General features: G+C 40.5%; 1 protein-coding gene across 6 annotated transcripts in view; it reads right to left on the reverse strand.

Annotated features, from left to right (window-relative positions):
* corin (corin, serine peptidase) overlaps positions 1-27,688 on the reverse strand; it is a 266,366-nt gene that overhangs the window by 37,850 nt on the left and 200,828 nt on the right. For 4 of the 6 annotated variants that reach the window (XM_072568771.1, XM_072568743.1, XM_072568788.1 and 1 more), the window contains 7 exons: positions 23,542-23,664; positions 20,015-20,122; positions 19,065-19,296; positions 17,702-17,847; positions 14,085-14,192; positions 3,062-3,175; positions 1,780-1,890 (listed from right to left, as the gene is read on the reverse strand). In XM_072568771.1, the coding sequence (XP_072424872.1) occupies positions 1,780-1,890; positions 3,062-3,175; positions 14,085-14,192; positions 17,702-17,847; positions 19,065-19,296; positions 20,015-20,122; positions 23,542-23,664 (942 nt within the window). The remainder of the gene's footprint in view (positions 1-1,779; positions 1,891-3,061; positions 3,176-14,084; positions 14,193-17,701; positions 17,848-19,064; positions 19,297-20,014; positions 20,123-23,541; positions 23,665-27,688) is intronic. The other 2 variants (XM_072568751.1, XM_072568761.1) reach the window with 2 other exon arrangements.

The raw sequence follows: 27,688 nt of genomic DNA on the forward strand, positions 1-27,688 counted from the left end.
GAGTTTAATTCAGATAAATGCGAGGTGCTGCATTTTGGGAAAGCCAATCTTAGCAGGACTTATATACTTAATGGTAAGGTCCTAGGGTGTGTTGATGAACAAAGAGACCTTGGAGTGCAGGTTCATAGCTCCTTGAAAGTAGAGTCGCAGGTAGATAGGATAGTGAAGGCGGCATTTGGAATGTTTTCCTTCATTGGTTAGAGTATTGAGTACAGAAGTTGGGAGGTCATGTGCAGCTGTACGGGACATTGGTTAGGCCACTGTTGGAATATTGCATGCAATTCTGGTCTCCTTCCTATCGGAAAGATGTTGTGAAACTTGAATGAGTTCAGAAAAGATTTACAAGGATGTTGCCAGGGTTTGAGGGTTTGAGCTACAGGGAGAGGCTGAACAGGCTGGGGCTGTTTTCCCTGGAGCGTCGGAGGCTGAGGGGTGACCTTATAGAGGTTTACAAAATTATGAGGGGCATGGATAGCGTAAATAGGCAAAGTCTTTTCCCTGGGGTCGGGGAGTCCAGAACTAGAGGGCATAGGTTTAGGGTGAGAGGGGAAAGATATAAAAGAGACCCACGGGGCAACTTTTTCACAGAGTGGTACATGTATGGAATGAGCTGCCAGAGGAAGTGGTGAAGGCTGGTACAATTGCAACATTTAAGAGGCATTTGGATGGGTATATGAATAGGAAGGGTTTGGAGGGATATGGGCCGGGTGCTGGCAGGTGGGACTAGATTGGGTTGGTATATCTGGTCAGCATGGACGTGTTGGACCAAAGAGTCTGTTTTCATGCTGTACATCTCTATGACTCTTTGACTCTAAGTCATCAAATCTCCAATTAAGAGACATTAAGAGAGTCTTCCAGTCCCATTACAATTTGTGCCAAGGTGGGTGTGGCCAGAACTAAATTTGTTGGGACCAGAGAGTTGCCAAATGTTTTAAGATCTTTCAAGCTGTGTTGTATATTTAGATGGATTTGGTTTGATTTTTTTGTGTAATGAACTCCCATGTTTTTGTTAAAGAAAATCTATAGCCTCATGTGCCCATTTTCCACTGAATGACTACCACATTAAATAAAGATGACCCAATGAGCCAGATTTCACTGTTATCCAACTTGTCAAGTGGTAACATCAGCTGGGATCATAACAGTATCTTGAAGAAATTCAGTACTTGATTCAGCACGGCTGTGATGGTGTTGCAGCACTGAGCAGACTAACGTTTTGTTACAGCAATGAATGTTTCTTTTTAGCTAGCTAGCTGCAAGAGTAGCATAGGTGTGCCACAGTGGCTCAGTGGTTAGCACTGCTGCCTCACACAACTCAGGCAACTGTCTATGTGGAGTTTGCGCATTCTCCCCGTGTCTGTACGGATTTCCTCCAGGTGCTCCACTTACCTGCCAATGTCCAAAGATGTGCAGGTTAGGTGGATTAGTCATGTGAAGTGCAGGGTTACAGGAATAGGGTAGGGTGTGGGTCTGGGTGGGATGCTTGAGGGTTGGTGTGGACTCAATGGGCAAAATGGCCTGCTTCCACACTGTAGGGATTCTACGATTAGTCTACTGTTCTACTGACAAGGCAGGGGGTTGAAAAAATTCAGAATCTCAGTTTCAAAACAAATGTTATGCCTGTACCAGGTTAACAAACAGCAGCGTCCATAATCAAAGAATTGAATAAATTACCGATAGCAAAGCCAACAATCCAAAATCAATCAAAATGAACTTAGAGTCTAGCCCATGAGGTAAGGGAAGTGTGTCCCAATCAACCAAAGGTTACTTCGCAAGACTCACCACAGTTCCATTCATCTGAGCCATCAGGGCAATCGTTCCTCCCATCACACCAAACATGACGGGGAACACAGGCATGGTTAACACAGACTACCTCATGGCCTTTGCAAGACGCTAGAATGAAAAAAGGCAAAAAGAATCAGAAATATCTTTAAAGTATTCCATAAAATATTCTGTCCTATTTCTTGGCAGAACAGAATTGCTCAAATTTTAGAAGAAAATAAACCTAACTCACAGATAATCCATCCTAGAGTATTGCTCCATTCGCATATTCCTGCAGTATAGCTCAAAGGAAATAACCAATTTCAAGTTTGAATTTAAAAATATCATGTGTCTGGTTGAATCAACTTGGTTCTCTTTTGACTTTTACAATGTTTTTAAACTTCTAATTCAAAACAAACTTTAAGACACCCGTTTAAAAACAAGGGTAAGCATATGTTTAAACTTGTGTTGTTACACTCTGCTGTAAAATATCTTGACCAATTCCCATGAGAAACCAATGTGTTCTTAGTGACTGAGCTGGGTGAAAGATCAACAATCCTGTCTTGCACTCCAATTAGTTACTGAAGAGTAGCTTTTCATCTCAAAGTATACGGTTGTAATTGTTCACCTCTTACTCAAGTGCTATATTGCTTTCTCTATTAAGAAAAGTAATCTGAAGTTCTGGAAAAATATTTTCAAAACCATATTTGAATGAAATATTTGACTATTGTGAAAATATTTTTTAAAATTATTAAAATCACATCAAGGGATGCCATTCAGTGAAAATTTCAATACTAACAATGTTTGAAAGAAATTCAAATAATGCTAATGTAGTAAGCGGACGCTACATGTTGAATGGCGAATTGTGGAAGCCCATTCACTCCTGAGAAAGACCTAAGTCACAGTTCTGTTTGTCCCTCATGATTTATGGTTTCATCACACAGTTGGAACTGCCTAGTAATTCATACTCACCAGAAGAATAGCCTCTATGCTAAAATAATAGAAACTTTTGATTTTGTTTTGTGCACATAGTTTCAAATCTGTGATGCGATCTAGAGCACCATGTCATGGTGTTGTTGTGGGGGAATCACATTACCACAATGCAGGATATCAATTATGCTCAATGTATTGAGTAGCTGTAGAGCTATATTAATATTCACAAAATCAGTATGTTTAGCGAGATAAATTTGGAACAGAAGCATGATTTTAAAAGCGCATCACTAGACACATTAAAAAGGACATCTCTAAGCAAAACATTCAATTTGGTAACAAAAAAAAATTGAAAACACCAATAGAAATTTACAGCAATTCTTTTCATCTGCTTTGTCAACACAATCCTGGAAGCCATCACAGATCATTGTATGGTCGATACAGGTCTTGTCAATGGTGCATTCCCACAGGCCTCTCTCACTACAACCTGAGAACAAACAAGAAGTCAAGAAATCCAAAGAGGGTTCATTGGATTGGCTATCAGTTTTTGTGGAAATTTAATAAACAAAGTAACAAATAAAACATTTGGTTATCATTCACAAAAAATGTTCACTGAATAATCTCATTGTTCTTATCTTAGAAACATAACTTAAAATTTGTTTTCCAAGACCAAACTATTCAGATGTCAAAATGAATACCCTGGGCTGACACCTCAATGAAGTAGTCTGATAGATACACCTATGAAATCACAGAATCTCTTCATATCCTCCTACTGATTTCCAACAGTTGCTCATTTCTCTCTGCTAGTCACAGCAGAGATACCAGTCCACGTTTATTCCAGTCCAGCAATAATCCAGCAATAATCCAGCAATTCCAGCAATAATCAAATGTTTCATCATAAAGAATTCTGCAGTTCTTCTTGATGTCAAGGTGTGCAAACAATACAATGAACCCAAATCCTAAAACAGTCTAGACCATACTTTATTGAGACTCAGTGCTATCCTAACAACTAAAAACAGAATACTGGAAGTAATCAGCAAGTTAGACAACATTTGTGGTGACAGAAATAAAAGTAACTTTACAGGTCAAGGATTTTTTATTTTGTTTCCCTATTTATGAATGTTACCTAACTACACAGGTACTTTTTCTGCTCTTATTTTGGATCTTGCTGTTGTTTACCATCCTCAGGAATTTTTCCTGCCTTATAAACTGGTGGTTTGGCAGACAATCCATCATTGTATATGATTACAATTGTGCGGTATGAAAAGGTTTTAAGATCTAGCATTGCATTCTTTGGCCGATAAAGTTATAATAGTTTGGAACTGGTGATTTAAATGTAGGGCAGATGGAATGTGAGGTCACATGGCCTGTGCTGCTGTTTGCCTAACAGCAGGCCTAGTTGATTCATTATTAGCAATCAAAGGAAACCTCAGATTGTTTTATTCAGAGACTGGAGTTCCTAAATTCACAATGAATAGACCAAGTCTCCCAAAGAGAACAATAATAAGTATCAAGTTGTAAACAGTTGTGTTAGAATTTTTCCTCTACTTCTGAAACAAAGTTTGGATCTAAAATTAATGGTTAGAATCTTTTTCTAGATATAAAGCTAATGTGTTTTCTCCCCCATTGCCAGGGGCAAGATGGCAGTGGGAGTCATTTTGATATTAGGTTAGAGGTAGCTCACTGAACATCACAAAGAGGTAAGTTTGCAGTTCTGTCATGCATAGTCTGCAGTCATGTGAGAGGTAGAGACCAAAATGTGAAAATGGTCCAGTCTTAGTTGGGAATATTCAGATTCTATTGTTCACCAAACAGCACGAGTGAGAGCTCACACTCAGACTGTACACTGAAGATTAAAGGAGGATTCACTTAACTTGGAGCATCTGACCATTCCCAAACTGCACTCACCTCTCCCAAAGGGAACCGCCTTCTACCAAAAGGCATCTGACTTCCTTTAAAAGGTGCCCCAGGACCACACAGCAGCTGTCTTTGTGAAACGTGCATGAATGAAATGTGGAGTAAGTGAGGACTGCAGATGCTGGAGACCAAAGTTGAAAAGTGTGGTGCTGGAAGAACACAGCAGGCCAGGCAGCAACCGAGGAGCAGGAGAATCGACGTGCCCTTCTTCAAGCTTATGCCCGAAACGTCAATTCTCCTGCTCCTCGGATGTTGCCTGGCCTGCTTTGTTTTTCCAGCACCACATGAATGAAATGTGCTCCACCCCTGTTCCTGGCACCACAAAAATGATAGATGCCATGTTCAACTAGGGCAAGTTCTGAGCTTTGGGCATGTCTCACCTCAATTCATTTTGGGGAAGTTTTCCTTTCATAAATCAGTTTCTGTATCAAAATGTAGCATCAAGTTTCTTCAAAGTTTTAAATGGTTTCAAACCTTTCAATCAGTACTATATACAGTAAACAATTCAACCATGGTATTAGAAATTATATCATGGTCAAATATCAGCATGTGACACTTTCCCTTCTTAAACCCATCACTTTCTTTAAAACTACCCTTAAAACTCACTTCTTTAAAAACATTTTTACTTACCCCTCTTAATAACTTGTTTTTTGATTCAGCATTAAGTTTTTTCATATTATTTCACTGAGAAGCAGTTTGGTATGTTTTAATATGCTAAAGATACGATACAAATCTGAGTTGTTGCAGCTGTTTTGTTTAAAAGAAAAACTACCAAGCTTATAAAAGGTCCAAGATGAAAGTGTACTTCTTTGGGCATTTATAAAATTCTACTTGAAGTCCCTTTTTGAAGACATACTTTTTATGTAACTTTGTTTTATTGGTAGCAATAGGAGGTTAGTCAAATCATGGCTAACCTATTAGAATACACTAAATTCATTCAAAAACTCTTGTGGTGCAGTGGAAATTCAAGTTTCACCTGCTTCAGAAGTATATCATATCATGTCTGAAGAGATTGATTAAAAATATTTTTGTATGAAAATTCATTTATGGTCAGATAAACAATTCAGTGTATAATTTGTATATTTTAAAATTGTAGTTTTCTTTTTGAACAATGCAGTTTTGGAGTGGACAAATATCAAATTCCAATAAAATGAAGTATCAAATGAGCAGTGGATTCATGCTGCCTACAGAACATCTGTATCAGGAGGCCTGGACCATTTCCAATCTCCAGTCATTCAATACAGCCCACAAACTGCAGACATTATGTTGATGCTCCAATACAATTTTCTGGATGAGTGGTGCTGGAAGAGCACAGCAGTTCAGGCAGCATCCAAGGAGCAGCAAAATCGACGTTTTGGGCAAAAGCCCTTCATCAGGAATTAGATTAGATTAGATTAGATTACTTACAGTGTGGAAACAGGCCCTTCGGCCCAACAAGTCCACACCGCCCCGCCGAAGCGTAACCCACCCATACCCCTACCCCTACATCTACATCTACATCTACCCCTTACCTAACACTATGGGCAATTTAGCATGGCCAATTCACCTGACCTGCACATCTTTGGACTGTGGGAGGAAACCGGAGCACCCGGAGGAAACCCACGCAGACACGGGGAGAACGTGCAAACTCCACACAGTCAGTCGCCTGAGGCGGGAATTGAACCCAGGTCTCTGGCGCTGTGAGGCAGCAGTGCTAACCACTGTGCCACCGTGCCGCCCAAGGCAGAGAGCCTGAAGGGTGGAGAGATAAGCTAGAGGAGGGTGGGGGTGGGGGTGGGGGTGGGGAGAAAGTAGCACAGAATACAACAGGTGAGTGGGGGAGGGGATAAAGATGATAGGTCAAGGAGGAGAGGGTGGAGTGGATAGGTGGAAAAGGAGATAGGCAGGTAGGACAAGTCCGGACAAGTCATGGGGACAGTGCTGAGCTGGAAGTTTGGAACTAGGGTGAGGTGGGGGAAGGGTAAATGAGGAAACTGTTGAAGTCCACATTGATGCCCTGCAATACAATTCACTGGTTGAGAGAGGGAACATAATTGGCAAACTCTGACTTTCACCAATGGAACAGGAGCTTGAACTCCAACCCACCACCACATTGTCTGTTAGGTGATCGAGTGGTACATTTGAACAATTAGTTTAATTTAAAGAAACATAATCTAAATCAGCCACATCACCACTTTCATCATAATTGTCAAGATATTGTCAATATATGTTAATCAGCCAAATTCAAATCTGTCACGCAAACTTACAATGAAGTAGGCACTGCTTGCAACTTTGTTGGTACACCAACTAACTGGTTGATAAACTAGTAAAAGGAGGATTTACGTATTGATTTCCAAAATTTGCAACTTCTAGTTTGAGCAGTTCCTTGCCACTTCCTGAAGGTTATCATTTTCCTTTCTTAATGCAATTGCAAGGCAAGTTGCAGGCTAGCTCGCACAGAGATAAAGGATTGAACGTGTTGTTCCCATGCAGGGCAAATCCACATTCTGAAAGGAAAAGAGGTGTGTATGATCCCACCCAGTTGCCATCATGCAGCATTTTTAAATGGTATGGGATTTCAAATCCCCCATAGTTTTCATGGAATCATGCCAACTTTTGCAGGTTTCTGAGGAAGATGTGGTTCATGTCATTGGAAGAGGAAATGGTAGTAGATGAGCAATGTTTTTTTTTTAAAAATCACTATTTACAAAGAATCATTTCACATGCGGTTAGCAGAACCTTTTAAACCACCAACCTTTGAAAAAGAGAGATCAAAGACTCACAGTCCTCAAAGAGAAAAAAAGATCTCCTCCTCTGTCTTAATTATTTTTAAATCAATAACCCCCAATTCTAGATTACCCCGTAGGAGGAAAGAGCCCCTACATATCCACCCTTGTTGAGCCCCCTCAGGATTTTATATATTTCAATCAATTTGCCTCCGAATCTTCTAAACTCCAGCAAATACAAGTGTAGCCTGTCCAACCTTTTTCCATAGGACAACCTCCCCTTGCCTCCCCATTGCAGGTAATTACTTCAGTAAACCTTCTCTGATCTACTTCCAATGCATTTACATCATTTTTTAAACTAAGGAGCCCAATGGACTAAACAGCATTCCAGATGTGATCTCACCAGTGTTTCATATATCTGAAATATCACCTTTTATATTCAACTCCTTTCAAAATGAACAACAACAATCTATTAGATTTCTTAATTATTTGCTATTCCTGCATTCTAGACAGTTGTGATGCAAACCCATCTTCAACAATGGGGCACACTAGCACATCAAAGCTGAAGTATATATATCCATCTTCACACAGAAATGTTAGTTACATGATTCATCTCTGAACTTTCCTGAGGTTCTCAGCAGTGTACACTACAAGAAACATATCAAAAAACATCCGAAGACACAGGATACTGAGAAGGATATGGGCTCGGAAGTTAAGATAATAGGTCCAGCAATAGTCATGAAAGTTTGTGCTACAGAACTAGCTGGACCCCGACCAAGTTGTTCCAGTACAGTTACAAAACCGGAATGTACTGTACAATGTGGGAACTTGCACAGGTATATCTCATGCACAAAAAGACAGGATCGATCCAACATGGATGAATATCAGCCTACTCTCAACCATCACCATAGTGAGCGGAAAAAGTCATCAATGAACTATCAAACCTATTTACAAAAGAAAAGCTTTTTCACAGATGTTCAGGGGTGATTCACCAGGGCAACTCAGTTCCTGGCATCATTACAACCTTCGGCCGAGCTTCGACAAAAGAGATGAACTCCAGGTGTGAATGATTACGCTTCATATCAGGACAGCATTTGATAGAGTCTGGCATCAAGGAGCCCTGACAAAACTGGAGTCAATCGGAATCAGGGGAAAACTCTATATTGGTCATTTCTGACGCAAAGGAAGATAGTTGCAGTTAGAGGTCAATCATGCCAGCTACAGAACATCACTGCAGGAGTTTCTAAATGTCATATCCTAGGCCCAGCCATCTTCAACTGCTTCATCTTTGACATTTCCCTTCATTGAAAAGTCATACGTGGGGAATATTTCCCAATGTTTGCATAATGTTCAGCATAATTTGCAACACCTCGAATACTAAAGCAGTCCATGTCCGTATGTAGCAAGCCCTGGTCAACTCAATTGATAAATACAAGTAATGTTAGCACCACATCAGAAACAGTGAATGACCATCTCCAACAAGAAAGAATCTAACTATTACCCCTTGGCTTTCAATGGCATTATCATTGCTGACTTCCCTATTATCAACATGCAAAGGGGTTACCATTGACCAGAAACTAACTGGACCAGCTATAAATAGTGTGGCTACTAGTGCTGGTCAGAGACTAGGAATGCTGTAGCAAGTAATGGCGGCATGTGGCTCAGTGGTTAGCACTGCAGCCTCACAGTACCAAGGACCTAGGTTCGATCCCAGCCTCGGGTGACTCTATGGAGTTTGCACATTCTCCCAGTGTCTGCGTGGGTCTCCTCCGGGTGCTCCGGTTTCCCCCCACAGTCCAAAGATGTGCAGGTCGGGTGAATTGGCCACGCTAAATTGCCCATAGTGTTAGGTGCATTAGTCAGAGAGAGATGGGTCTGGGTGGGTTACTCTTTTGAGGGTCGGTGTGGACTTGTTGGGACGAAGGGCCTGTTTCCATACTGTAGGTAATCTAATCTAAACGTCCTGTTTCCCCAGTGTCTATCTATGATCTACAAGGCACACATCAGTTGGAATATTCCTCACTTGCTTGGATGGATGTAGCTCTAACAATATTCAGGATCAACACCAATCAGGAGAATATAGCCCATTTGATCAACTTACATCCGTCACTTATATTCACATCCTTCATCACTAATGCATAGTAAAAGCAATGTGCATTGCCTACAAGATGTCACCAAGATGTCACCAAGGCTCCTTCAACAACACCTTTCAATCTACAACCTTTCCCATCTAGAAGGACAGGCAACAACTACATAGGAACACCACCACTTGGGCAATCCCCTCCAAGTCACACACTATGCTGACTTGAAAATATATCGCTGTTCCTTTACAGATGCTGGGTCAAAATCCTGGAACTCTTTCTCTATCTGCACTGTGGTTTTCCCTACACAGCATGGGGGCCTGCAGCAGTTCAAGAAGTCAGCTCACTACTACCACCACCACCACCTTCTCCAAGACATTTAAGGACAGGCAGTTAATGCTGGCCCAGACAGTTATGCCATATCCCTTGAACAACTGAAGGCTGACATGGAACAGATTGAATGAACAAGTGGATCTTTTCCAGTCTCCCATTGTTCATATAATAACTTTTTTAAAATCAGAATTATAACTATTTGCTTGAAATGCTGGATGGTGGAGAATGATATGGCAAAAAAACCATGGTGTCAAATGATTCACCTAGTTTCTAAAATGGACTGCTTTCTGCGTCACACTCACAGTAATCTACCCGCAGTAAAAAGCAGACAACCTCATGTACTGATTGTTACTAGGAGCTACTTGTTTGTTGATTGTTATAGTGCTTACATTATCACAAGCAACCTGACAAGTTATCAGTTTAATGACACCAGTCCAACACAGATTAACTATTTAAAATCTGCTTCACAGAAACATTCCCATTTATAACAAACTTTACAAAGTTTTCCTAAAGGTCAAGTGGAGAATAGGTTTGATAAGTGTTTAACAAGGTCAGTGGAATAGAAACCCTCCTATTTCTTGAATCCAACATCAGTATCAAGTACTTCCAGGTCAGCTACAACACAGCCAGATGCAAACTAAAAGGTCCTTACACTCTGTCCCAACAATGTCCTCAAGGTCTAATCTCAGAGGAGAAGACTTGGCTCCAACACAATGAGATTTTTCCATTTTATGGACTAGGGGTGGAGTATTAATGGAGGTGGCAAGGGTCTCTCACCTGCTTCCTAGAGAGCAAGGGTGCCATATTGTCTCTTTATTGGAGAGTCCATCACAGAACATGCCACTCAACAGACTAGCCAGCCTGCCCAGGATTAAGGACCAAGGGGAGGATATCCTGCCAGTCAAAAGCTACCAGTCAAGTACAGTTTGGATGCTCTACTAAATAGCAGCACCAATGGAGAAGTAGGCATTACTGTTAGTACATCACTTACCTAAGGCCTAGTATTTTTGCTGCATCCCAGACCACAAGTAGGTAATGACAAGAGGGCAGTGATGGAATTGCCGTCATGATAAAGCCAATCTGCAACAAGGTGGATGGGTGACTCTTACCCTTCCCAATGTTCAGTTGTGGATCAGACATTGTCTTTGAATGAGTGACCACAATCCCAGAGTCCAAGTGCATCAGTAATGAGGAGTTAGTTTTGGATTAATTGCTGAGTAAGAACCCTCAATTGTGAGTAATTCTGGAAGGCTACCTACAGATCTCCACACCTTTTAGTTTGCATCTGGCTTGTTGTAGCTGACCTGGGAGTTCTTGATACTGAAGCTGGATTCAAGAAGTAGAAGGAGTTCTATTCCACTGCCCTTGTTAATCAGGGTGGGAGTGGAAAGCCTGTGCAAACTCAACGTGCCTCCTTCCCACCTAGTTGAATATACCTTTTATCAAAAGTCCCAGAGGGGGAGTGCATTGTGTTCTGCCCTAGCTGTCCTTAAACCTCCCTTTTGTGCAGTCGTGTGTTGCAGGTCCATGTCAACTGTGAACTAGAAACACTAAATTGAAGGCTTTTATATTGCACTCATTAAGACTGGGATGCAAGAAACTAAACTTTGAAAGGGAACAACAATTTATATAGCAAGAGAAGGCAGTGTTGATTTGCTTGGATCATTGTAGGCATAGAGCTGCAGCAGCAATGTGAAGCTGATTAAACTCTAACCAGGCAGAAAGACTCAGATTGATCAGGGTGTTATCGTGAAAAATACAATAGAGGTTGGCAGCTTCCATAACCTTTTCATCTACAAAGAACAGGGTTTTAGGTGTGAATGCGCGTAGCTTCTAGTACGTGACAATGAATCAAATGCAAGCCCAATTAATAATCTGAAATTATTTAGCAAACATTGTCCAATAGCAGAATCAGATCTAACAAGACCATAAGATTCAGGAACAGAATTTGGCCATTCAACCCATTGAGTCTGCTCCAGCATTCATGTGGCTAATCTGATAATTCTCACCTTCACTTTCTTGCATTGCCCCATAACCGTTGATCTCTATCTCAGGCTTGAATACACTTAATGAGTCAGCTTAAGCAGCTCTCTGCAGTAAAGAATTCCACAGATTCATTACCCTCAAAGAAGAAATTTCTCCTCATTTCCATCTTAAACATATAACCCATCGTTCTGAAATTATGCTGTCTGGTCCTGGACTCTCCCACAAGGGGAAAAATATCTTTCCACTAAGACTCGTGTATGTTTCAATCAACCTCTCCTCATAAGAAAATCCTTCCTTACTGAAATCAACTTAGTGACCATTTTCTGGACTGCCTTTAATTCTAGCATATCTTTCCTTAAATAAACTGTTCACAATTAACTGGTGACTAGTATGATTTTAATGAGAATTCTCTACTTTTACACTCCATCCCCTTTGAAATAAAAGCCAAAATTCCATTTGCCTTCCCTATTACCTGCTGAACTTGAATGCTAACTTTTTTTTGTGATTCATGCATCAAGTCTCCTAGGCTGCAGAAAGCTACAGAGTTTTCTCCATTTGAACGATATTCAGCTCTTTTAATTCTTCCTGTCAGCAAAACATCACGTTTTCCTACATTATATTCCATTTGCCAAGATTTCGCCCATTCACTTAGTCTGTCTGTATCCCTCTGCAGACTCTTTGTGTTATTCTGACTTCTTGCCTTTCCACATATTTTGGTGTCATCTGCAAACTTGGCAAAAGTGCATTCACTTTCATTAGTTTTGATTGTAAATAACTGTGGCCCCAACACTGATCCTTGTGACAATCCATTTGAAACAAGTTGCCAGCTTGAAATGTTGCCTTCCTATTGTTGGACGTGGAGTTGTGAGGTTTGTGAGCACAGACTGGTTCAGTGCGGTCAGCATGCTGCCTGCAACAGATGATCAAAGGGACATGTTTTTTGAATAATGTTTGCCAGTTGTAGGACATAAGATTCACATACCTGACATCACACTGGTACGAGACTCATTTATCATATTATATTATATATTTGTGTGGCAGGCAACATGCCTTTTGATATTCTGTTAGTGGAGAGTACCACTCATGTTTACTGCAGAGTTGTAGTGTGAGACAGCAAGCTTCAGATGTTGCTCACATTTTTAAGATACCTTTCCCTTTGATGGCAGCTGGAGATAGACTAGCTGAGCACCTTTCAGTATCACAAGTGACAGTCAGAAACCTTTTCAAGATTCTGCATAGTATACAGCAAATAATGATTTGATCAGGGCAGCCATTTTCAAGCAGCCATCTCAGCATTTGATTTACTTTGTGAGCAAGAGAGAAAGTGAGGACTGCAAATGCTGGTGAGTCCGAGTCAAAAAGGGTGGTGCTGGAAAGCAGGTCAGGCAGCATCCGAGACAGGAGAGCCAACATTTTGGGCATAAGCTCTTCATCAGGAATGTGAAGGGGACGGGGTCTCAGGAGGGTAGGGGTGGGGCTGAGGGGAAGGTAGTTGGGAAGGCAATAGCTGGATGCAAGTGGGCGGTGATTGGGATAGATTGGTGGGGAGGGTAGAGCTGATTGGTGGGAAAGAAGACGGACAGGTAGGTCAGTTCAAGAGTGTAGTGAGTGCCAAGTTGGAGGGTTGGATCTAGGATGAGGTGAGGGAGGGGAGATTTGGAAACTAGTGAGGTCGACATTGAATCCAAGTGATTGGAGGGTCCCAAGGTGGAAGATGGAGCATCCTTCCTCCAGACATCTGATGGATTTGTTGGAGAAGGCCCAGGACTTGCATGTCCTTGTGGAGTGGGAGGAGGAGTTGAAGTGGTCAGCTACAGGGCAGTGGGGTTGTGACCCAGATATGTTCCCTGAAACGCTCCGCATGTTGATGTTCTGTCTCCCTGATGTAGAGGAGACCACATCGAGAGCAATGGACATTGTGTGCAGATGGCTAGTTGCTGAGAAGTTTGATCCTGTAGCACGTGGAACTGTACAAACCTTTAACATGTATATTGAGAAGTGAAAATAGACTTGTGAGAGAAAATAACAGAATGCACATTGGCAAATTTCTCAACCATCACATCTGGCAAATGCTTTGACTGCTCTATTTCAATAGTATATGTGTGGAACAATCAAGAAGATTAAGACTGGTTAAACTCAAATTCACACAGGAAACCTTTACAGACTGCTTACTGTGGAGATCTTGTCAGTTTTGACTGGATTTTGTTCTTGGGTCTTGGAGATGAATGTGTAGCATGTGCACCCAGCTCCTAGTAGACATTTTTTAATATAAAAAAAATGATATTTTATCTACAGCCCTTGTAGAAATCTTGCTGTAGTCTGTTGGGAAATTAAAATGTAGGATCTTCACAGAAGGAATGCAAGCAACACATACCACATGCTTCCTCATCGCTAAAATCATCACAGTCTGGTCGTCGATCACACCTTTTTGATGCCAAGACACATCTCCCTGATTTACACTTGAAATGACTTGGGGAGCACTCTGCGAATAAAACAGTAAATCTTTCCATCAGTACACTTCCATTGCAGCTGGTGAGGATGGTTACACATGGTGGGCTTTAGATGCAGGCAGGCCCAATATTTCTATCGTTATTTTAGCATTTTCATTACATTAAATAATTGGGAATTTAATCATATTGTGAATTTATAGTTCAATAGGGAAGTATAAACTGTGAGCAGTCATTCATAGTGAATCACAATATGGAGTAAAATTGACACCTTCAGCAGGCTTGTTTGAGGCTGCAAGTGAAGTTCATTTAATTATTTAATTTACAACAGAGTATTTGAATCAATTCATTGGATATATTTACTGAATACATCAAGACCTCCTGCTACCTACACTGAAACAACACCACCTTAATACAAAACCTATTGGGATTGCTTTCTGTTGAGGCCAGAGTTCCTTCAAATTTAAATATGACAACTTGTTGCAGAACATAACTCTATATATTTATAATTGTTATTGAAAGTCATTCATATAAACAATCCAAAGTCTAGAATTTGTCTTTAGAGGGCTACTGAATGTTCATGTACTTCTATCACAACAATACTGCCTTTTGGTGCCTTAGCCCAATTCTATAGAATCCCTACAGTGTGGAAACAGGCTATTCAGCCAAACAAGTCCACATGGACTCTCCGAAGAGCATCTGACCCAGAATCACTCCCCTACCCTATCAGTGTATTTTGCATGACTAATTCAATTAACCTACACATCGCTAGACACTGCAGGGCAATTTAGCATGGTCAATCCACCTAATCTGCACATCTTTGGAAGGAATGGGAGTACCTGGAGGAAACCCACACAGACATGGGGAGAATGTTCAAACTCCACACAGACAGTCACCTGAGGCTGGAATTGACTCTAAAAGTCTTAAACATTTCAATAAGGTCTCCTCTCTTTCTCCTAAACTCCAGCGAGTACAAGCACAACCTACTCAACCTCTCCTCATAAAAATGTCCCTCCATATCCAGGGTCAACCTAGTGAACATTCCCTGTAATGACTCCAATGGCAGGATATCTTGCTTAGATCAGGGGACCAAAGCTGTTCACACTACTCCTGCTGTGGTCTGATCAGTGCCTTGTATAGTCTCAGCAAGACAGTCCTACTTTTGCAGTATATTCGCTAACATTTTGTGATTCATGTACAAGGACCCTCAAACTCCTTTGTCCTGTATCTTTCTGCAGTCTTTCTCCTGATAAATAACATAAAACTATCCTATTCTTCCTACTAAAGTGCACATTCTCACACTCTCCCGTATTATAGTCAGTATGCCAAGTTTGTGCAAACATTTAATCTGTCTATTAACCTCTGTAGACTCCTTGTGTCATCCTTATTACTTGCCTTGCCAACTATATTTGTATCCTCCTCAAACATAATGATAATAAATTCACTTCCCCTATCTGAGTCATTAATATATATCACAAATAATGATGGCTCCACCACTGATCCCCGGGACACTCCATTAGTTACAGGTCGCCATCCTGAAAATGTCAATTTATCTCACTCTGTCTTTGCCAGCCAATCTTCTTTCCAAGTTAATTTGGGGGTCAGTTGTTCAGTTGGCTGGATGGTTGGTTTGCAATGAAGTGTGGTGCAAACAGCATGCATTCAATTCGCACAACAGCTAAGGTTACCATTAAGGACTCTTCTTCTCAATGTCTCTCCTCACCTGAGGTGTTGTGCCCCTCAGTTTGAGTTACCACCAGTTCTCCCTCTACAATGGAAAGCAGCCCTATGATATGGTAGGATTTTAGTGACGTTAATTTACAACTCCAACCACCATGGGCTCATACGCTCTTAACATTTATTGTTTCCCTATTAACTACCCTGGTTGTTTCCTCCTCAGTAATTCTGTCAGGCTTGGTTTCCCCTTCATAAGGCCATGCTAACTCTGCTTGATTATATTTCATGTTACTCAATGCTTTTCTATTCCATTCTTTATAAAAAACAGACATTTTCCCAACAACAGATTATGTGCTATCTGGCCTAGGCATCACAAAAGGCATTTTGTAGAGTAAAAATGGTTACTCTACGAAATAAGACCCCATGATGCTGAAGTTGAGGTTTGGGGTGGTAGGACTTTAATTCAATAGATAACTAACAGGAGGCAGATAGTCAATGACTTGGATGAAGGAACTGAGTAGATTGCAGCCAAATTTGTTGATGACACAAAAGTAGGTATTAAACCAAATAATGATGAGGACACAAGGATTCTGCAAAGAATATAGAGAGGCGAAGTGTGTGGTATCAAAAAAAATGTGAGCAACACACAGAATTCCTCAGTACACAACATCCTTGTGTGTCCTTTCACATGAATGACAAAAAGCTATCACACAGTTACACCAAGTAGATGTAATGTTGAACCTTATTTGCAGGGGGAATGCAATGTAAAAGCCAGGTCATCTCATTACAACTGTAAGCAAAGATTAAAGTTGTCATAGCCCCAGAGAACCACAGGGCTGCTGTCTCATTACAGAAGTCTGAATGGTGGTACTTTTAGCCTGAGGGCTACCATACCTTGGGCCAGGTGTTATGTTGAAAAGGCAAAACCTTCAGGGTGAGCTCAGTCGATATGGGAATTGAACCCACACTATCGGCATTACTCTGCATCAAACATTTATACAGGGTATTGAAGAAACCACACTGGAGTACTTTGCACACTTATGATTTCCTACTTAAAGAAGGATACATTTAATTTGGAAGGAGTTCAAGAATGGTTCACTTGACTGATTCTGAAACGTAAGTGTTTCATTATGATGAAAGGTTGCGTCTATACTCATTGGAATTCAGAGAAACGAGTGGTGATTTTATAAAAATATAAAATATTCTGAGGGAACCTCAGTGACAGCTCTGAGAGGATGTTTCCTCTCACAGGAGAAGCTAGAGCTAGGGCTCAGTTTCAAACTAACAGACTTTCCAGTTAAGACGAGATGAGGAAAATGTTTGCCCTCATGTAGTAATTCATATTTGGCATTCTCTTCTACAGACTACAGTGGAGGCTGGGTCATGGAAGATACTCAGGGTTGAGGGTACACATAACTTTTTCATTGATAGGAAAGTAAAGAGTTCTGGGGGCAGCATGGAAAGAGGAGGTAAGGCTACAAACATATCATTCAGGACCTTCCTGGATGGCATAACATGCTTATTGGCAGATGCCTATTTGCTGCTCCTATTTCTTGTGACCTTCAAACAAGATTATTTTGGGAGAGGGGAAGGAGGAGACAGGGACAATGATTCACTCAGTCAGATTACTGCCTACGGGGCGAAAACAAACATTTACATCTTAGTGTTTAAAGTTAAAGATGAACAATGGCCATTGGGAAGAGGTATTGAGGTTGTCTGACACCCAAGGAACTTTGCCGCATTAAGTGCCAGCTTCTTCAAGAAAGAAAATATCTCTCAGGAAGGTATCAAAATTGAGACAAAAAACATAACCATACCAAAGTTGCAACTTAATATAACTCTTAAAACCTATAAAATTAATACTAACCTTCCACATTCTCATCAGGCATCAGACATGTCCTATTGTCAGAGGTTTCTCTGGGGAACTGTTTGCAATCAGTGTCCTCTGGCCACTGCAGTCCAACCATACTCAGTACAGTCTCACAATGATTTTTGGAGTCTTCACATAGGGATCTTAACATAAGAATGAAAATATTAAATAATAATTAAAATATGATAAAATAGGAGGACAACTAATTGCATATGCAATAACTTTCCCATTAAAAATAATAAATACCAAACGGCCATGCACTTTTTCCTGCGATTAGTTGGACATATTGTTACAATTAAAGCTTGACCGAGAGATCATTTTGATGGTCTATCAATTAATTAATCAACTTGAGATGATGTTGCTCCTTTAACGAGGTTTTGTTGTTCTTGGTTTTTCTCAAAGAGGTTGTAAGTGACACAGGTTCCACAAAGTCTGAGCTTGGATGGGTTTTAGGGCCAATCTATTTACAAATAACAGATACTGCCTCAGGCAGAAGACTTTCAAGTTAAAAAAAGACTTGTATAATGAAAGGGGAGCGGCCACTTCTCCCAGCTCAGTTTTTCTCTGGTTTGGTTTTTTTGTTGTTGTAGCAGTTGTGTGGAAACATTGCTGGAATTCAGAAGCAAGTTTAGGCTTGTCTTCTCTTCTGACTCCTATCCTGTAAGACCCTGTGTTTGATTTTACTTTTTGTGCCAAAGGGTGTTTATGGGGATTGTTGCAAGTATTTTGGAACAGCATCATGAAATGGGATGATCTGTTGGGTTTTCAGATAGGAAAACTTACTCAGTATTCTGTTTTCTGTCCTTTGTGTTTCATTCAGTAATTGTGTAAATACATTCTGTTTTGTTTAAAACTAAGAGTTTGGACCAGCTGATTCTCCTGGAATACCGACTTTACACCTGTTTAAAACAACTAGCAAAGTTAGGGTCTGGGCTACGTTCTTGAAAGGTTTTGAGGGGTCTGGCCTGGTCAATATTAAACTCCTTTACTCCATATTCTCTACCACTGTTGTTTCCCAATTCACTATCTACATGGAATATCCTCTAATTGATGGTGAAGAAAATTGAAGGTACGTAGATATGCATTTTAATGGAATCTTTTGGCATCAAGCAAATTAATTTTGTTAATGAAATAAGTGACAAATGCACCAATATATATTACATATTGTTTTATTCACTCAAGAATTTTGCATGAACTATGAATATAGCAGACTTGGATTATATCTGTGATAAAACAAAACCTGATGCATTATTACTGCAACCTACTCCATTAGGTTATTATGAAAATGTCTGCAACAAAATGGAGTAGTGCTCTCCATATCCTTTCCAATCTTTTGAATAAGGAGGGCATTCTGCATTACCTGCAAGGTGGGACCCGTTGATTAGTCTCATAGTCACACTTTGGTACAAGGATGCTGCACGCAAAAAACATGAGGTACTTGTAACAATTCGTCTGAACAAGGTTCGGAAAGAGTGAAAATTCCCAGCTAATTGATGCCTCTTTCTGGTCCCGGTGACTCAGGTAGTTAGGGTAGATGGTGGAGTTGTATGGCTGATTCATACAGAGCTCAAGAGTAATGGGCTCACATTTACCTGCATGAGGGAAGAACATTTAAATGGATTTTCTTGCAAGATACTTGAGTTTTAAAAAGTTGGTTTTGATAAAATGGCTGAAGGTTAAATATTAGACAAACTCTCTACTAATAATGAAAATCAAACATGATACCATGTCTGGAGTGTCTTATTACAGAGGAACCTCAATTATCCGAATATTGGATTATCCGAACGAGATCTCGAGGTTCCGATAGAAACATTACATCAAAGACATGGTGGGGGGGGCGGGGGTGAAGAGTGGTGATGGACAGGGTTGGGGGGCAGGCAAGGGGAAGCGGGTTGGCGTTGGATGGGTTTTGGGGGAGAAGGTGGGAGTAAACGATGGCAGTGTTGGACGGGTTTGGGGCGCGGGCAGCGGCGCAGTGATGGAGCAGGTTGGAGGGTGGGGGCTCTCACGCGGTGTGCTACTGCCTAGTCTCCTGAATGGGGAGGGGACTTAACAGAAAACTCGTAGCCCCAGAGGAAAGGAATTGAATCAATTAACCGAATAATCAATTATCCAAACAAAATAGTGCCCGCCCATTTCATTCGGATAGTCGAGGTTCCTCTGTACAATGTGGGATGCACAAATATGATGTATTGCCATTGCAAATATTACATATATTTGTGGTCAAAAGGAAATAAACTTTAGTTGTGTGGTGTGCCATGGCAGACCACGCATCTTTTGGAATAATTTGATCAAATCGCTCTAACTTACTGCAGTTTGTTCTACTGTCGTGAGCTGCACAACTAGAGCCATTGCAGGTGTCTGTACAGGAATTTTCAGCACAGGATAAATTCCCTTCCTTGCAAGAGTTCTGATCTGCTGGAGCAAACAGAAAACATATGATTGCTATTTTTAATGCTACTCTTTCTCAAAATTAAATTTTTGTATACCCTTTATCAGGATGTCAAATTTGTCCAGCTCATCTACAATGTAAGATGCTGTTTGGTCAACAAATCACATTTCAATATTCATGGACACAGGAGAGGATCTTCATTTTCCCTGTGGCTTTTTAAGGTTCAGGCAGTTTAAGATGGTGCTGTAGAATAGCCTAAAATTCTATTGGCAAACAGAACATTTTGATGAAGTATCAGTCAGCAGCCTAACCTGGGAGTATATGAAGCTGACATTTGGTTCACAAAAAGTACTGAAGTGCTCTATCTCCTGCACAAGCATTCACTTTTAATACACAAAAAGAAAATCAAAATAAATTCTAACTTTTTAAACACCCCCTAATTTGAAGGCAATAAAGGACAGAATTTAATAAGGGTGGTCTCGGACAGGTGTCTTTGCCAGTGAAAGCTATTGTTAATATATGGATCCTCAGCTGAGTTTGTGGGATCCTTCAGGAAAGGTAAACATTAGCTGGATGGGGATTGCAGCAAGAAGGTTGCCAACTACTAGCCATCTTCCCTCCCTAATCAGGTCCTCAATCTTTTAAACAGGCACATCCAACAATTTGGCAATAAGAGAGTTTGTTTGCTGCTCTCCCCAGATACCGAGAACTCCGTCCAGCCCTAAGTGAGCCTCAGAGGCAGCAGGATGATGTCCTTAAGCGGAGTGAGAGGATTGCTGGCAAGACCCAGCAGTTGTTGCTCAACACTAACTTTGCTTGAAGTGAGTGACTTGCTGAGCCATTTGAGGGGACAGTTAAGAGTTCACCACATTGACCAGAAGACATAGAGCCATTAGTGAGCCATTTGGCTCATTGAGAATGCTTTATCATTCAATATCCTAATCAATCCAGCCTCTCTTTGATGTCAGAAGAGAGACTGATTGGTTAGGAGTGTATTCATTGGAGTTCAGAAGGATAAGAAGGATCTCATTGAAACCTAGAAAATTCAAACAGGGTTCGACAGTGTAAATGCAGGAAGGATGTTCCCGATGACTGGGGAATCCAAAAGCAAGGGTCGCAGTCTAAAGATATGAAATAAGCCATTTGCGATTGGGATGAGGAAAAATTTCTTCACCTAGAGAGTGGTGAGCCTATGGAACTCTCTGCCACAGAAAACGGCTGAGGCCAAAACATACAATGTTTTCAAGAAAGAGTTAGATATAGTTTTTATAGCTAAAGGGATCAAAAGGTATGGGGTGAACGAGGGGACAGGGGCCTGAGAAGATGATTATTGTGATTGTAATGAATGGCAGAGTAGCAAAGGGCCAAATGATCAACTCTAATTTCTATGATTTAAGCTGATCTAATAATCCCCAATTCCACTTACTTGCTTTTCTATCCCCACAAGAACTCTTGATTTGCTTAATGATTAGAAGTCTATGATAGCCTTGAATATGCTCAACCACCCAGTCTCTACAGTTCTCCAATAAGTACCAATTCAATAACTCAACCTCTCTTCATAACAGAATCTCCCCATACCCAGAATTGAGTTAAGAAACCTTCTCTGGAATGACTCCAATGCAAAGATATCTTCCCTTAAATAAGGGGACCAAAATTGATCACAGTACTTCTACTATGGTCTGACTAGTGCCTTGAATAGTTATAGCAAGACTTCTCTATTTTTTTGAAACTCAATTCCCTTTGAAAGAAAGGCTAAAATTTTGTTTATCATCCCTATTACCCACTGAACTTGGATGCTAGCTTTTTGTAATTTATGCACTAGGACTCCCCAAATTCCTCTGTGCTGCAGCTTTCCATTTAAATAGTATTCAGCTTTTGTATTCTTTCTACCAATGTGCATAACCTCACACTTTTGCACATTTTGCTCAATCTGCCAAGCTTTTGCCCACTCACTTAACCTGTCTATATCCTTCAGTGGTCTCCTTGTACCATCCTTATCATTGGCCTTCCCATCAATGTTTGTGCCATCCGCAAACATGGTTAAGTACATTCGCTTTTTTCAGGCAAGTCATTGATATATTACAAGCAAAAACAGTGATTGTTGAAAAACCTTTTTTAGAATTCAGATCTGCAGCATCCGTAGCTTTTTTTTAAAGTTAGCATATTGCTGTGAGTCTGTAGCTAAACCAGGTCAGAATGGCAAACTTCCATTTCAAAAAAGTGAACCAGTTGACGATTGATAACAATTAGGCAAAAGTAAGTCCTGCACATGCTGGAGATTAGAACCAAGAGTGTGGTGCTAGAAAAGTACAGCTGGTCAGGCACCATACGAGGAGCAGGAAAGTCGACATTTCGAGCAAACGCCCTTCATCAGGAAATTGATATGGTTGATAACAATTGTCATGGCCACCATCATTGATTCAATCTTTCAATTCCAGATATCAATAGAACTCAAATTCCACCAGTTGTTCAGGATCTCTGAATTACCAACCCAAGTGTGTGTGTTGGTGGGGGGGAAATAGGTGGGTAGCGGGGAAGAAAGCTCACAAGCCTTCTTGGTCCAGACTTTATCTGAGGCAATGGGAACAGCAGCAGATTATAACCCCACCCCTCCATCTTGAAATCCACCTCACGGAGGGTCGGCAGCAGTAGATTCTGCCTAACACTTCAAATAGTGCCATATACAGGTAAACAATCCTTTATCCAAAATTCCACAATCAGAAAGCTCCAAAATCCAAAATCTTTTTTCATGTGTGAACAGGTCACCCAACTCCACACCCACTCGAACCACATTACTCAGATATGACTTGGCACCGTGGGCCAGCACTGGCAGGCTTCAATTTTGTCTCAGCACTCATACTATTCACATGGTCATCTGCTGTTCGGTAATTTTTTAAAAGATGTCACTGTGAAAATGTAATTTATTCCGACATCGAAAAATTTCCCAATTCTAAGAAACAACTGGCCCCAAGGATTTCAGATAAAGGATTGTGTACCTGTACTGATCATCAGGCTTCCATAATCATAAGCAACTAGAAAACATTGTTTAAAGATATTGGAAATACCATTATGGTAAGGTCTGTTTTGTTTATTTAGGAATGACTCTATAACTAGCACCATTAACTATTAGTTAGTCCAGAGATTTAATCTTATACAAATATACTTGTGCACCACTAAGAGAAATAAAATAAATTTTAACTGATCTAATTAAATTAATTTACATTTATATTTGAATAAATGAGTAAAATTATTCTTCTGAAAAATATTAACATTTTTTCCACTCATTTTATTCATCAATTTTATTTAGCTTTGAAACTAATGACATTTTATTGTGGAAATAGCTTATTTGTCAACTAGAATTGATTGCTGCGTGATTAAGTTCATACTTTTAAGGCGTGAGCATTTTAGATTTCATAATTGTACTGAATTAGAATGGACTACAAACCATGGGTTTTGGAACAGTTCAGTTCATCACTCCAGTCCTCACAGTCATTCTCACCATCACAGTGGAAAATGCTTGGAATACATCGACCATTACTACATTCCATCAGACCCTGGCTCTTGCAAGCTGGAAAACAATTATCATATTTATAAAATAATTAAGTTAAAATGAAATTATTTTGACAACTTTTAAAGATCCATTCTCCAATGCAGAGTTTACAGTCACACAGCATTGAGCAAGTACGTACTGTGACATAGACACAGTGCTAAAGTCTGAAGACTTAAGAAACACCAACTTTACTAAACAACAGAAGTATTGGATCTAGGTGAATGACTGGCTATCAGGAATTATTGTAGCTACTGATCGGGGCAGAGTTGAAATATATAGGGGCTTTGGTTAGATAATTTCAAATGCAATTCAGGTCTCTCTTTTTAAGGAAATAAAATAACTCCAGAATTGAGAACTACAAGGAAGTGGAAATGCTACTGCAATCAAGTTGTACATCAAGATATTGATATACCAACAGTGGATGATGCAAACCCAAGCATGATGAAGGGAGTGAACAGAAATAACAGAAGTTCTGGACACTCCTCCTTAAACATATAGGCTATGCAACTGTATTGGAGTACTTAATGTAATATTCCTTTTCAAAGATAAACTGGGTAATTAAAGGGCACTTTGTTCCTTCAATTTGTAGGGAAATGCTTAGAATTCAGAACGAGATATAATTAGTCAACATTAAAGAAACATGGATTAATCAATGGCCATCAGTGTAGATTTGTTAATAGAAAATTAAGTTTAAGAAATTTATTTGAGATTTTTGAAAAGGTTTACTATTATAGAGATAAAGGGAATGCAGTAAAAGAAGTATTATATAAATTTTCAATAAGCTTTCAATAATATGTTGAATAAGAGGTTTATTGAAAACTATTCAAGCATATGTAATGAGTTGCAATGCAATGGCTGAATAGAATGTTGATTAATGGATAGGAAGCAAAGTGTTAACGGACGTATTTTGGATTCACAAGGTTTGAAATGAAGTACCTGAGTGGAGTACACCCTTGTTATGGTATGTAGAGATGACATTAAAATAGTAAATAGAATATTAGAATTTACTGCCAACACAAATTAGGAACAAAGAACAACACAGCACAGGACCAGGCTCTTCGGCCCTCCAAGCCTGCGCCAACACATTTTGCCCTTCCATATTAAAACTGTCTTCACTTAAAGATCCATATCTCTCTATTCCCTTCCTATTCATGTATTCGTCCAGGTGCTTCTTGGATGCTGCTATTGTGTCTGCTTCCAACACCTCCTCTGGCAGGATATTTCAGGAACTCACCACCCTTTATGTGAAAAACTTGCTTCGCACGTCTCTTTTAAATTTCCTCCCTCACACCTTGAACCTGTGTCCCTTAGTAATTGACCCCTCCAACCTGGGAAGAAGCCTCACACTTTCTACTTTATCCATGTCATTCGCAATCGTATAAACTTCTATCAGGTCGCCCTTAACCTCCTGCATTCCAGTGAAAACAAACTTAGGCTATCTAACCTTTGTTCATAGTTAAAACCTCCTCATACCAGGCAACATCCTGGTAAATCTTTTCTGTACACTCTCCAAAGTATCCACATCTTCTGGTACTGTGGTTACCAGAACTGTATGCATATTCCAAGTATGGCCTAACTAAAGTTCTATAAAGCTGCAGCATAACTTGTTTATCCTTATACTCACTGCCCCTTCCAATGAAGGCAAGCATGCCACAGGCCATTTTTACTAGTTTATCATCTTCAGTGATCTGTGGACCTACACATTCAGATCTCTCTTCTACAAATCTTTGTATTGTCTTCAAACTTACTAATTAGACCAGCTATATTTTCTTCCAAATAATTTTTATAGATCACAAGCAGCAGAGGTCCCAACACTGATCCCTGTGGAACCCCATTAGTCACAAACCTCCATTCCGAAAAGCATCCTTCCACTGCTACCCTCTGTCTCCTATGACTAAGTCAGTTCTGTATCCATCTTGCCAGCTCACTTCTGATATTTCACCTTTTCTACCAGTCTGCCATGAGTGAGCTTGTCAAAGGCTTTACTGAAATCCATGTCAACAACATTAACCGCTTTTCCCTCATCAATCATCTTCATCACCTCCTCAAAAAACTTGATTAAGTTAGTGAGGCATGATCTCCCTCACACAGAACCAGGCTGTTTATTTCTAACCAGTCCATCTGCTTCTAAATACATATAGATCTTGACCCTGAGAATCTTTTCCAATAATTTCCCTGCCATTGATGTGAGGCTAACAGGCCTGTAATTCCCTGGATTATCCCTGATACTCTTTTTAAACAATTGGGTAACATTAATTATTCTCCAGTCCTCTGGAATCTTACCTCTGGCCAAAGAAGATACAAAGATGCCTGTCAATGCTGTAGCAAATTTTTGTCTTGTTTCCCACAATATTCTGGGATAGATCCCATCAGGTCCCAGGGACGTATCTACCTTAATGCTTTTAAAGACACACAACACCTCTTCATTTTTAATAGCAACTTGGCTTAGAAATTCAACACTTCCTTCTCTGAAATCATCCTCCAGCAATTCCTTCTCTTTGGTGAATACCAGCACAAAATATTCATTTAAGACCTCACCTACCACTTCTGGCTCCACACATAAATTCCCTCCTTTGTCCATGAGTGGGTCAACCCTTTCCTTGGTACCCTCTAGCTTTTAAAATGTGTATTAAAGCCTTGGGATTCTCCTTAATCCTGTTTGCTAATGACTTTTCATGACCCCTTTAGCCCTTCTAATTCCTTGTTTAAGTTCTTTCCTACTTTCCTTCCACACTTCAAGGGCTTCATCAGTTCCCATCTTCCTAGACCTAACATACGCTTCCTTTTTCTTTCTGACCAAGGTCATAACATCCCTGGTCATCCACAGTTCACATACCTTGTCATACCTATCCTTCATTCCCAGAGGAACGTGCTGCTCCTGAACACTCAGTCACGGCCATTTGAAATATTCCCACATGTCTGATGTAGACTTACCCTCAAACAGCCACCTTCAATCAACATTCTCCAGTTCCTGCCTAATATTGTTGCTTGATTTCTCCCAATTTAACACCCTCACCTGAGGACTGCTGTTATCCCAATATATGAATAAAGTAAAACTCATGGTATTATGGTCACTACTCCTGAAATGCTTCCCCACTGAAACTTCACTCACCTGGCCGGGCTCATTTCCCAAAACCAGGTCCAGTATTACCCCTTCTCTGGTTGGACTGATTACATACTGTGTCAAGAATCCTTCCTGAATGGTCCTTACAAATTCTGCTCCATCCAAGCCCCTAGCGCAAAGAGTCAACATAGGGGAAGTCAAAGTCACCCACCACAACAATCCTGCTGTTTTTACATCTTTCTAAAATCTCTCCACATATTATCTCCTCTATCTCCTGCTGGCTGTTGGGAGGCCTGCTGTATACCCCCAGGCCTCTGATTTCACCTTTCCTATTCCTGACTTCTACCCATTCTGCCTCACTGCACAAGTGCTCTAAAGCATCCTCCCTCAGTACAGCCATGAGATACTGCTTTACCGGTTGTGCAACTCCCCCACCCCTTTTACATTCCTTTCTATCACACCTGAAACATCAAAATCATCAGACATTCAGCTGCCAGTCCTGTCCATCTGTCAGCCTAGTTTCCATACTCTCACCAATGTCATAGTTCCAAGTACTAACCAATGCTCTGAGTTCAGTAAAGAATGAGGACTGTGAAATACTTCAGAAGACAGACAGATTAGCAGACCAAGTAGGTAGGTGACAGAGTAACTTAATGAGGATAAGTCATAGAGTCATTACGATACAGGAGGAAACTCCTTGTCATTGAGTCTACACCCACCCTCTGTAAAACAATCGGATCTGCCCCACTTCCTTGCAACTCTGTAGGCTTATTTTGCTCATGTGCCCATCCAATCTTCCTTTGGAATCATGCATCTACTCCTCTTCCACCACCTTCAAAGGAAGCTAATTCTAGCTCATTAGCACTTGTTCTTTAAAATAAGCTCTTCCTGGATCTGCCCCTCCTCACCCTGCCTTGCATCTCTTGGCAAAAGTCTGTCCATGTGACCTTGTACCACCAGCTGATCGGAGCAGTATTC

This window comes from Chiloscyllium punctatum, chromosome 1, assembly GCF_047496795.1.
Source record: "Chiloscyllium punctatum isolate Juve2018m chromosome 1, sChiPun1.3, whole genome shotgun sequence".
Classification (NCBI taxonomy): domain Eukaryota; kingdom Metazoa; phylum Chordata; class Chondrichthyes; order Orectolobiformes; family Hemiscylliidae; genus Chiloscyllium; species Chiloscyllium punctatum.